The 12,985-nt window shown below is 37.6% G+C and overlaps 1 protein-coding gene across 6 annotated transcripts in view; it reads right to left on the bottom strand.

Annotated features, from left to right (window-relative positions):
• The window catches only part of LOC106524260 (myocyte-specific enhancer factor 2A), a 51,487-nt gene that overhangs the window by 20,662 nt on the left and 17,840 nt on the right, over nt 1–12,985 (bottom strand). For 3 of the 6 annotated variants that reach the window (XM_014017995.1, XM_014017991.1, XM_014017997.1), the window contains exons 2-3: nt 5,566–5,752; nt 798–1,001 (exon numbers count right to left, since the gene is read on the bottom strand). In XM_014017995.1, the coding sequence (XP_013873449.1) occupies nt 798–1,001; nt 5,566–5,619 (258 nt within the window). In that variant the 5' untranslated portion in view covers nt 5,620–5,752. Of the gene's footprint in view, nt 1–797; nt 1,002–5,565; nt 5,753–6,328; nt 6,428–10,664; nt 10,920–12,985 lie in introns of those variants that run through there. The other 3 variants (XM_014017994.1, XM_014017992.1, XM_014017993.1) reach the window with 3 other exon arrangements.

Here is a 12,985-nt window from a genome sequence, read left to right as displayed (position 1 = left end):
TGTAAATAAAATGGCCCCATCCGTGTAATATATTTTTAAACTTTTAGTTTAAAAATGATTAAAACTAAACAGCCTACATGATTTTTACAGTTTTTATTTTACAGTTAAAACATATGTTTATTAAATAAAGTCTAATGTTACAACTAATCAGGGTTCCCTTTAAGGGCAAGCAACAAATTCCACACTTTGGATAAGTAGAACACTTTACAGTGAAATATGCTGATTTGTATAAATGTTTTTTTAATTCCAAAAACAAACACTTTAAAAACCATCCAGTCCAAATTACAAGCATAAGATATATCTATTTAAGCTATCCTTTACGTCTTTTTGAAGGCAAAGATATCATTTCAACATCGTTCACATTTAAAACAAATTTGCACAAATGTTCAGAGAAATTAGACCTAAAATAGGAACAATTAAAAGAGTACAGATTCTCTGTAGTTCAACTTTCCAGGAATTTATCATTTTATAACTGAACTCACTGAACTCAAAGTCATTTCCTTCTCTATTCTATAGTATGAAGAAAAAAAGAAAATGTTTTCCTCTTTGTWACTAGACAACTAAATCCATCAAGTCCTCCTGTATAACTGTGCAACCATTTCACCAGTGTCGATGCAAAGCGTGCTGCATACAGCATGCAAATACGCACGTGATACGTGTTTACATACTGCACTTACATCTGCGAGTTTTGTCTGACTGAAGTCAACCCCGCGAACAGCCGGTACACAAGTAGGACTGTTTACTTTTTTTCTTTTAAAGCACCATCTGACATGAGTTAATAACTTTGTCACACTGACCTCTAAAATGTCTGAGTTGGTCCTGCTCTCGTGGGGCTCGTTGTACTCGGTGTACTTCAGCAGGACTTTGTCCATGTCGGTGCTGGCGTACTGAAACAGCTTGTTGGAGCTGTTGAAGATGATGAGAGCGATCTCACAGTCACACAGAACACTCAGCTCATAGGCCTTCTTCATCAGACCAAACTTTCTCTTCATGAAAGTCACCTGGGAAGGAAAAACAAAAAATAAATATAGGTCTACTTTTTGAGAAGAAAATAACTTAGAGTCATCAGATACATCAGTCATGTTCAGAGCTGCATTATCAAACATTTTAAAGGGTATTGCAGTTAAAAAAAATATGACATTTGTAATAATTCTTAGCTAAATCATAGCTGAATGCAAACGCAAAGAGGAAATGAAAGCCAAACTTTACCCAGATGCAAATAAATCAGTTTTTGCAATAAGTTCCTTTCGTCTGAAAGTGAAAATCTGACGTAAAAGTTCTAAGAAAATGGATTCTTCAGCAGACGACTGAAGTCCATCTCAGTGAAACAGGACTGGTAAGTCTCTGACATGATGGATGAGAAATTACTGAGTATTAAGGCACATATTTTTAATGACGAAAACATTTCTACTAATGTCACAGCTTCCACAGCTTGATGGAGTTCTCTTCTTTGCTGCCAAGAACGTAGAGCACTTTTCTGTAACTGTCCTGTTGTTTAGCTGCGTATAAAGAAGAAACCATCACTGTCGACACCTCCATGTTCCTCGGAACCACAAAAACAAAATATATAGTTTGGAGTGGCTCATTTACAGCTCTAACACAACCCACACCAAACCCACAGGTCACGCATGAATGATACTCTCATAGTCTGCAGCCCACTCCCTGCCGTGAATCATCTGCATTTTTCTGAACGTGCCTTTTTCCCCCCTCTGTTATTGAAAAGTCTCACTTTTTTATGTGTTAGAAGTATTTGGTTTATAGACTTTGCAGATCTAACAGCTGCAGAACAGATTTACTGGACTAGTTTGGAGCTAAACACTTGTTAAAAGCATCATAAAGAGCAGCAAGTGATGATGGGAAATGTTTTTAACGCCAATAAAATAATACAAACATTTAAAAAAGGAGGGGGGTAGACTATGCAAAATTGTTTTTTTTAAGTGTATATATTGTATTAAAATGTCATTCTCTCATTAAAAACATATGAGTGTTGCTGTGACTCATTCCTTCATGTTTGAAAGATCCTTGAAGAGACAGAGGCCAGTTTCAAGGCGTTTAAATAAACTATGATGCAAAGTCAAATTTATTTTTCTTATATTCAGCATTTTTATAACAACCGAAGGTAACATAGTTACTTGATTATGGTACAGAATTGAACTACGTGCCTGGAAAATACATCCTTAAAAGAACAGATCTGTGATTTCAGTGAGTTTGGTAAAATAAAGGTTAATACATAGAAAAATAAATGGGGAAGATAGATTTTGAGATACAAATCCCCTGTTTAAAGAAATCCAGGATTAGTTGTAACGTTAGACTTTATTTGATAAACATACTGTATATTTTAACTGTAAAATAAAGACTGCAAAACTACTGTAGGCTGTTTAGTATTACAATTTTTAAACTAAAAGTTTAAAAATATATTACACGGATGGGGCCATTTTATTTACACACAAAGCATTCTGGGTAAATGATGACGTGGATAGGTCCTCTGTGTGAGCGAGCTATATCCACTCTGAAGGTTAATCTTGGACAATATCTGATGATCGACTCTTTTAAATGAAACCAGAGAGCGTTGACAGAGAGGAGAAGGTAGAAAAGACTCAGCCTGTAACAGAAAATATGGATGGAGGACAACAGAGCTGCTTCATGGAAGAAGAACCTCAGCTTAGCCTGTTAGCTTTAGCATTAGCCCCGATGCTATCACCATGTATATTAGCTCAGCGCTACACATTCTCCTCTCGTCACTGAGGTCCTCCATCCACATGACAGAGAGGGAAACACAAAAATGACTCAGCCTGTAACTGAAAATATGGATGGAGGACCTCAGTTTAGCTTGTTTGTCGCGCTAGCGCTGAGCTAATACATATAAGTCAATATAGTGTCAGAGTTAGCGCGAAGGCTAACAGGCTAAGCTAAGGTTCTTCTTCCATGAAGCAGCTCTGTTGTCCTCCATCCATATTTTCAGTTCCAGGCTGAGTCATTTCTACCTTCTCCTCTCTGTCAACGCTCTCTGGTTTCATTTAAAAGAGTCGATCATCAGATATTGTCCAAGATTAACCTTCAGGGTGGATATAGCTCGCTGGCAGCCTCACACCGAGGACCTATCCACATCATCATTTACCCAGAATGCTTTGTGTGTAAAAAATGGCTCCGTCCGTGTTAAAATATATTTAAAAAAATTTACAAAAGTAAACATCCTACAGTATTTTTACATTCTTTATTTTACAGTTAAAATAAATGTTTATCAAATAAAGTCTAATGTTACAACTAATCAGGGATCCCTTTAAAGAAACAAAATTTGAAAAAAGGACTCACTGTTAGCTCAACAATCAGGTCAAAATTCTATTCTGTTTTACTTCTCTAAACTGAAGCCGTTCAAAGCTCTCTCTATGACAGGTATTTGTTCATAAATCATACTCAGTATCATCTGAACCACATGACCTTCAAATAAATGTTCATGTTTCTTGGCAAACAGTAGTGCTGTTGTAACATGCATGATAAACTGAAAACGCTGACTAGCAGCTGAAAAGAGTTGATGTGCTTGACAGATAAAAGAAAACCAGAAGATGGCTTCCTAAAATAGAGCCTGGAAGCTAAATATATGACAGGCTCTAGTGACCGTACACACCAGACAACTAAAGTAGTGTCCATCTTTAAAAAATGCACTGGCTAACACCAAACATCAAATGTAAACATCATCCCAGATATTTATTTTCCAGCCACACATCCCTATTTCCAGAGGCTGCTCCCTCCTTCCAGACAGGCTGGTATTTGTTGTGTTGATATATATAGAGGGGACAGACAGCGAGGGATTCCAGTGGGCAGCGGTGTGGCTGCGCTGAGAGACGTGAGGAGAGAAGGCTGCTGTGTGTCCCTGACGCTGACCCACCCTGCTAATGACAGGGTGCTGTCCAAACCCGGCTAAACCAAAATTACTGCCCTCACCGCCACCAGCTGGGAGCACTGCGTTGTCAGAAGTAAGAGTTGGAAGGTGCTTCAGGGGCTCTAGATCAGAAATTCAGGGCTCTAGATTAGGGCTGCACTATATACAGTACTGCAAATTTATCATCATCGCGATAACAGCCTGTGTAATAGGCATATCGCAAAAAAAAAAAAACTGTGTAAACTGCAATAAATAATGTAAATAATAATAAATAAAAAATAATAATATAAATAATAGCTCAAATGTTTGCAGTCGTGTTTTGTCAGCGTCAGTCTGATACACAAAATAAGACCACATGAGTGGAGAAAATGAACAATTCAAATAAGAGAATACAGAGTTGGATTTAGGTTAACATTCATTTAACACTCTTTAACCTAATTTCATATGTTTATTTTTATTATTCTTCATAAAAAGGCTGATATTAAGGGTCATTTTTCAGTAGTAGAGCWTCAGTAAATAATTAATGGGCTTTAATACACGTTTTAAAGGCATTAGGAAACTGTTTTGCATGCAGCTTGTTATTTCACTAGCCATGTTTTCATTTAATTGTAATGTGAATTTTGAGCATACTTTTATTATGTCGCAAAAAATAGAACTACTGGTTATGTAGTGAAACAATGAGGCTACGCAAAGCGTAATGACATCAGACATTTATGTTACGTTGGCTGTAGCAAACAGGAAGTAGAGGTTACAAACTTGCAGGGACCACACATCTCAGGGCAATGGAGAGAAGTTATGAGGAACGTGTTGCTATTGGGAAAGTTGTAATTGTTCTGTCATATCAACTAGTGTTGTTGATGTTACAGGCTTCCAGGAGACATAAATAAAGAAGAGCAGCTCTCTTCACATTATGGGAATATCCAAGAAGACGCAGATAGAAACTGCAATCACGTGAGGCAAATGTTTGCTACATCAGAACTTATTCTGCTAATGTGTTTCCAACTCCCCTTTTGCACATTAGCACTTTTTTTTTTTTTGGGAAATCCAAAAATCACTTCAAGGGAGCGTAAAAACCTTTTTGCAAAATTTTAGATGTTTTTTCAAATTTTGCCATTTCTATCAACCATTTCTAATGTGAAACTTCAAAATGTAATACAGCAGCTGTGTCTAGTTGGACATTTTTAACATAAAACTGTCATGTTGCTGTGGAAATTATGTAATAATTGTTGACAAAACCACATACTTAATTTGGTCATATATCACAAGTCATGTCATCATCGCACATCGCAGGTTTTCCTGCCATCATGCAGCCTTACTTTAGCTCAGATCTTAGTTCATCCTTGTTGGTTTGGGTCTGAAATGCGGTATCTATTCAGTTCTTTACAATAACTTGATGGACTTTTTATTGATAAATAAGTCCATCGATTTATCAATTGTTTTGGCTCCTAGAGTCACCTTCAGCGCAAGTTCACGACTGGGTTCATCAGATTAAAACACTGAAATAAAACTGCAGCCTGTCATTGTTTTTCACCTTAAACTTGTTTTCTCACACAGACCTTCAAAGATTTGAGGAACTTAAACACTGCTGCAACCTTATCTACACAGAACATATGAGCACAAGTTTTTTTATTTGTTTATTTTTTCAAATAAAATGTAAGAAGACAGATGAGGAAGGTGACACTGACCTGTCGGTTCCTCTCATCTAAAATCCGGGTGATCTGAATCTTCTTCCTCCCCATCGCCAAAACCAAGTCCTCCCGGCCGTCGGAGAAGAGTACCAGTGGGCTCAAAGTAGGTAAAAATTCAGGAGGCTATCCTCACATACTCCCACTGCCAGCTGCTGTTACTTCGGCATCAGCTCGGCATGGCTTACTGGAAAAGAGACAGAGTCAGATCAAACCTTGTCTCATCACAGAGTGACTCAAAGTTACAGCACATTCATCACATGTTCAATATCTAACAAATGATTCTACATGTTATATCACCACTTTAGAATAACAGCAGAACAGATTTAAGGTAATTTACAGGCAGCCGGTGACTTTAGGAAACATGTACAGGTGTATCTTTATGGTCCATTCCTGCAACAGTTACGATAATATTAATTGATTAATTATTTTTTGTCATGCGTGTCTCTTGAATGGGTGTTCTTAAATGTAATTTCATTGTGCTCTGTACAATGACAATAAAATGCATCATCAATCAATCAATCAATAACATTTTAAAAGTAGAAATGACAGCAGCTTCTTTTCTCCTGACAACAAAAAGTTTTAACAATTACATCATTTTTCCATGACGAGCCAGCTTGTGTGACTGAACACAACACTGGAGTCTAGAATTTATTTTCTCTTTATCAGAATTCCAGATTAAAAAAAAAGAATTCCAGATAAAGGAAAAATGACACACGAGCGCACGGAGAAGAACGACATCAGTAAAAATCTGCTGACAAACCTCGTCTGCGTTCAGCCCTGTGCCTGCTCCTCCTGCCCACCCGCCCCACTCTCTTCAGCCTCAGGGTTTCTGAGCTCTGCCTCCCCGCGCCCCCACAGCTCTTTAGCACTTTTCTAATCTCATCAGAACTGGGAGGAGGCAGAGGTCCAGGCTTTAATCTAAACCCTCTTTGGACCTCAGCAGAATGTGGAGCCCAGACCACAAACTTTAACTTCAGGAGGAGGAGGAGGAGGAGGAGGAGGGACTGTCATTTTCCTCCCTCCATCGTACAAATATTATTGACCTCTTGTGCTGATTTACATGAAATTTATCTTCTATAAAAAAATAATACATAGAGTGCCAGCCATTGAAGTGACACATAAAATGAAAAATAAACCAAATTGAACAGAAAATCAATAGTAAAATACATCTAATGCTTTTTTATTTCCTTCTGGACTCATGAACTGGCGTGTCATTTTATGGGTTTTGTCCTGAATATATTTTTCTATTCACACAATCACTATTTGCTTTGCCTGAATGTTATTTTTCCACCTTGTTCACACCCAAAGTCTGGTCAGGACCAGCACACTTTCACAAAGACTCTTTGCATTATTGGGGTTTAAGTCACAAGAATGGACCCCTGTTCCAATCTGAATGATATCGTGACAGGAACAGAATGTTTTAAAGAAGAAGAGGGGAAAAAAAACCCTCCATCACTTTAATCTGCAAACACTGCTGCATTTATTTCAGCTCTGCTCAGTTGGAGGATGTTTCAGTTTATTTGCTGTTTTAATGTGATGTTTGAATCAGCTGAACCTAGTGTAAAAATATTGGGCCTCATGCAAGAACATGTTCGTATTCTTATCCTAAATTTCTCTTACTTTTGTTCATATGAAGGGTTCGTACGAACATGTCACGTCAGATTCAACAAACTCTTCTATCTTCATGAAAAGTGTGTAAATGAGCTGCGTAAACTCCACCTGTTCGTATCCAGCTGCTCGTGCATGCGAGAGGAGATTAGCATAATTACCACCCCAAAAACACCATATAAGGCTATGTTTCCTGTCTCAGATACAAGGAAGTGTTCATTCATGAAAAATGACAGCGAAAACTAAAAAGAAGAACTTTACGAGTTCAGAGATTGAAGTCCGTCTGTCAGAGATCCAGAAAAGAAAATCTGTCATTTTTAGCAGGTCAGCTGTGGGATAAAAAGAGCTGCTAAAAGTATAAACAACTGTGTTAAATCATTTTCATTTATTCAGAAGACACAGCGCTGCACACCGTAACACCCCCCGCACGCTGTCTCAAGTGGTCTCAGTTGTGGTTCTGAAATAAGCATTTTAAAATGTTTTCAAAATAAGTCTGGCACTTTGGAGAAAATCCAGACTCACTGGARGGATTATGTATCTATATTGTTATATTGTTAGTCTAAATTATTACATTAAAACAGTGGTTCTTAACCTTTTTTGAGGTACCAAACCCACCAGTTTCGTATGCGCATTTACTGAACCCTTTTTAGTGATAAATAAAATGTGATTTTTTTCCCCCAAATTCAAGATAGGTAATGTTTTTTACTGGTGTATAAAATGAGCCGTGCATGAACATCACCTTGCTCAAAGAACAAAACCAACACAGTGCACGAACTCACAACAAATTACAGTATGACTTTATGCTGGCCCACAAAAAATATTTTGGCCCCATAAAAAATTTCAGCCCCCCAAAAATATTCATTTTTTACTGTTTTACTAATAAAAAAAATAAATTAGGATTTATTGAAGTATTTAAAATTTTTAACAACTTTTTTTATTTTAAAGTCAATTTGTTTTTTGTCATTTTGAATCTACAAAATACTTTTTTGGTGCCAGCACTGATTGGCTGAGCAATCTCACATGATCCTCTGCAGCAAGTGATGGCCAAGTGGGGTGTGTCATCACGACTTTACACAAGTGTGTCTTTACCTCCAGCAGAGGCTCCGCCGAACCCCTGAGACCGGCTCATCGAACCCCTAGGGTTCGATCGAACCCAGGTTAAGAACCACTGATTTAAAATTATAACTCTAATTCAAGCAGAATAACTTATTGTCAACATAATTATGGAGTGTAATTTATTTTCAACTCAAAATATCTTCAAAGTAACGAAATATAAAGTTATCAGTAAAGAAAACCCGTCTGGATAACAGCAGACTGACTGCTCGTAAAATATACGACAGGTCTGGACCACTCGTGAATTTTGTTCGTATCTGAAAAAAATCTTAGAATACGAAAACATTGGTGAATGCCACAAATTCTCCTAAATCACTCGTATGCACAACTTAAGAACAAATCTGTGCGTACGAACGGTTCTTGCATGAGGCCCAATGTTCTTAAAACACCAAAAAAAAAAAAAATCTTTTCTAGGGCTGCTATTATTAAATTCTTGTGTTGATATAATTGCAGCGATTTGCTAAGGCTTTYGCCTAGAAGTTTAAATTGATAATTAGATGCTCACAGCATTCAAAGAGAATCAAAGCTTCTCCCTTGGAGAGAGAGGGTGCTGCAAGAATTAAAGGCCAGCTGATATTTCTCATATCACATCTAGTGTCACATGTTTTTGTCTTTAAAGATATTAAAAAGCGCAGCTAACAGTTTAACATCTGGTCACAATTCAAACAAAACATCTATGGGAGTCACCAGCTTTGAGTTATGAGATTTCACAACTCTGCAGCACAACAAACATTTCACAACCCAGCTGCTAACAAAACGGACAGAAAAACAAAACAAAAAATTAAATAAAAAAAAAAAAACAACACAGCCGATTAAGATCAGGGCGAATCAGTGCAGAACCAAAGACACACACGGCTCATTTGAACACAAACACTGACCTACTGATAGGATGAGCTCTTTGGATCAGGTGAGGACAGAATCAAATACACTCTGGTTTATTTTTTTCATATTACCTATTTTCAAATGTGTTTTTCTTCTCTTTTTCTTTTTTTTTCTTCTTTTTTTGCTTGTTTGTTTTAAGAATGGGCCACAGAGGACAAAACACATGCAGATACGAAACAATCAAATTCAACAATTAGGCTGCGTGAATGAATGAATGAATGAATGAATGAATGAATGAATGAATGAATGAATGAATGAATGAATGAATGATGTAGAAAATACATTTCTAGATGATCGATCAATCTTGGAATATTTGTAAAGTTCCAATTCTTAATACTTTAGGTTGTATTTTCTACCTTTACAACTTATTTTAAAGTGTCAGTGACATCCCTCTCCTTTATATTTAAAAAGTTTGGTATAACACACTATATTTTGCCCATTTTGTCACATAACTAGCTTATTTTGGGGCGGAGTGGTTAGGGGAGTCATCCTGGAACCAGAAGGTCACTGGTTCGGTCCCCCGTCCAGCCGTCTCAGTCGTTGTGTCCTTGGGCAAGACACTTCACCCACCTTGCCTACTGATGGTGGTCAGAGGGTCYGGTGGCGCCRRTGCATGGCAGYCYCRCYTCTGTCAGTGTGCCCCAGGGCAGCTGTGGCTACAGTGTAGTTTGCCATCATCAGTGTGTGAATGTGAGTGTGAATGGGTGAATGTCTGTTAGTGTAAAGCGCTTTGGGGGTCCGGAGGGACTTTAAAAGCGCTCTATAAGTTCAGTACCATTACCATTTTCTTTTGAACTTAGCTCAGCCAAAGTGAAACAGGAAGTGACATCAAAGGGAAACTCTTAAAAGAGTTTTCTTTCTTTAAAATAATCTAAAGAAACATCAGGTTCTTCTCTACGGTCCGTGTTTTTAGTTATTGTAGCAGGGCTCTGTTTGCATGCAGACTTTCCACTTTGACATCACTTCCTGTTACTTTACATGCAAATATCTCAACAACTGTTTCATCTCAGCGGTGCAAAATTTTTTAGCAATATTTTGTCAGTGTTACAGTATCTTTCCAAAAAATGTCTTCATGTTTATTACAAAAATTTGATGTCACAGGCACTTTAAAAATAGTCTTTTTTTTAGTGTATGATATGTAATCAGTTGCATGTAGACGAACTGGGACACAACAAATAAAATAATTTCTAACTGATAATCTAAATATTTTGGGATTGTTTTCTACAGAAAATTCAACAGCTCTACCATGACCTGGAAAGGAAAAGCATGTAAATTAAATGGATTGATCTTAAAAACTGAGTCAACTTTTGTTCTGTGACAGTAAATTTATGTCAGGCTGTGAAAAAACAAAGTGTGTTCCTCAACACTTGTCCAGCTGCCTCCAGACTAAATGTTCTGATCAATACAGATGTAATTTGCTACCGTGGCAGAAACTCGATCTGGATGATGTGAAAATCAATACAGCACAGTGGGAAAAGACAACGAGCACTCACATACTGTACACGTCTTATAAACAACTGGTCCAGATGGTTTGAGTTCACAGTGATATCCACATCTTGTTACTGATTGATCTCATGACTGAATGAGGGTTTGAACCCAAGAGTGCAGGCAGACCCAGGTGGCTTTCAAAAGATAACTAAAACTTTCAATAGCTGACATAACAGCAGAAAAAAACCTCACAGAAACTGAAGGACTGATCTCCAGAAGGCACAGAGGAAACCGGACATGGCATATACAATGAATAATGCTCCACTGAGGAGGAAATATATGGAATGAGACAGAGCAGGATGTGGGAAACAGCTGAGCTTAWGAGACACAACACAGGTGTGAGTGGGCGTGGCTAAAGAGCAAGAGTTGAACTGAAGATGGGGACTGGGAACAATTCTGAACTGATGGCACAGAAAATAACAATCAAGAAGTAACAGAAACACACAATGACAGATATATTCCCTTAAATTTTATTTAAAAATTCTATCTTAACTAGTGGATTTAATAATTAAATCCAACTTGTCAAACACAAAGCAGAGCTGAAGTAAAAATCTGGCATTAATAATATTTGTGCTACGTTTTATGCTGTAATAAACATTATTTTTTTTTACATTAAATGAACCAATTAAGGTTCTTTCCACTTTGGTTGACAAGTTAGTTAAACTTTGCCATTTTGAAACATAAACATGTAGTGCACACGTTTGTGTGGCAATAAAACAAAATGTCTTTCATACTGAACCAGTGTTTTTAAAGTGAGACCATCCATATGAATCTTTTACAGCACGTGTCAAACTCAAGGCCCACAGGCCAAATGTGGCCTGCAGGTGACTGCCGTCTGGTCCACCAATAAGCATATAAAAATATTTATAATCAGCTGTAAACTTTAAATTTATCAAACAAAATTAAGCAATATAAAAGGTGAAAGAAAATAAGGCATTTTGTTGAATAGCCCGACATTAATGTCTCAAAATAAGCTGCTTTAACACAAGCTTTGACCATAAGCTACATCTCCCATAATCTATGTCAATTATTTTACTCACGAAATGATGGCATCCCACCACTGGGTCACATGTGGAAAACTCAAATGTGACAATGAGAGGAGGATCATGATGTTTTTCTTTTTAGTCGTAGTTAAAAACAAAACATCAAAGTTAATTACGACAGACTCTTTGAGGGTCGCTCTTGTGGCCCCTGCTTAAAGAAAGCACTAAACTCACAGCCAAACTACATTTTGATCTCAGCTGAAAATCTAATTCCTGTTGACTTTAAGGACATTATGTAATGTAACGCAGTTTAGCCACAACAATAGCAGAATCCACTTTGTTCTTTTTTAACACCTAGATTTCCATTTAGCATTTCAGTGTTGGTGAATGAAGGTGAAGAAGCTAAAGACACACATATTAGGAAAAAAATACTTTTGCAGGCCCTAAATCTTTAAGTTTTGTTCTCTGGTTTTGGTTTGTGCTTTTCATTTTAAGGATGTCACTGTCATTACTTTTAATAAAGCTGGGGGCTTTTCTGCTCCCCTGAAGCACAACAGTGTCACAGCTCATGGTTAAAGTTTGTGAGATGACAGCATAACACTGGCATGTTGTTTTGTTTAGGGCTGCATCCATGTGACACACGACAGGAACTGCAACAATTATTAATAATGAGATGATTAAACTCCTCCACACAGCTCACTTCCTGCTGACCACATCACTTCCTGTCCAACACTAAAACCATCAGTCCAAGAACAACACCCCCACACACCAACCAGCAATAACATTTCTTATTCAACTAAACATGGCATTGTTTGAATACGGAAATAAGATAAACTAAACAAACCAATATACAACAAATGATTATATAACTTTGCAGCTTCACTAATAATGACTCCTATATTAGTTCTGTTTGTAGACCCACAAAAACAATTAATAAAACATGGATTTTACTTCTGGGGGTGGGGGGGGGGCGCTACTTGCTTTATGAAAAAAAATTATGCTTTATGAAAGCATAAATTTACACGACTCACCTTCTATTTTGTGCCACAAAAATATTAACATGTTTGTCAGTCAATTCTATTATCAAAAACATCTTCAATAGCCTCTCCTTGGGCTGCTACCTTATCGTGGTGGAGGGGTTTGAGTGTCCCAATGATCCTAGGAGCTATGCTGTCTGGGGCTTTATGCCCCTGGTAGGGTCACCCATGGCAGACAGGTCCTAGGTGAGGAACCAGACAAAGCGCAGCCCGAAGACCCCTTATGATGAACACAAACACTGGATCTGACGTTCCCTCGCCCAGACGCGGGTCACCGGGGCCCCAATCTGGAGCCAGGCCTGGAGG

This window comes from Austrofundulus limnaeus, unplaced genomic scaffold (genome assembly GCF_001266775.1).
Source record: "Austrofundulus limnaeus strain Quisiro unplaced genomic scaffold, Austrofundulus_limnaeus-1.0 Scaffold180, whole genome shotgun sequence".
NCBI classification, from domain to species: domain Eukaryota; kingdom Metazoa; phylum Chordata; class Actinopteri; order Cyprinodontiformes; family Rivulidae; genus Austrofundulus; species Austrofundulus limnaeus.
The sequence above is the reverse complement of the archived record's forward strand: the minus strand, read 5'-3'. Positions and strand labels throughout refer to the sequence as shown.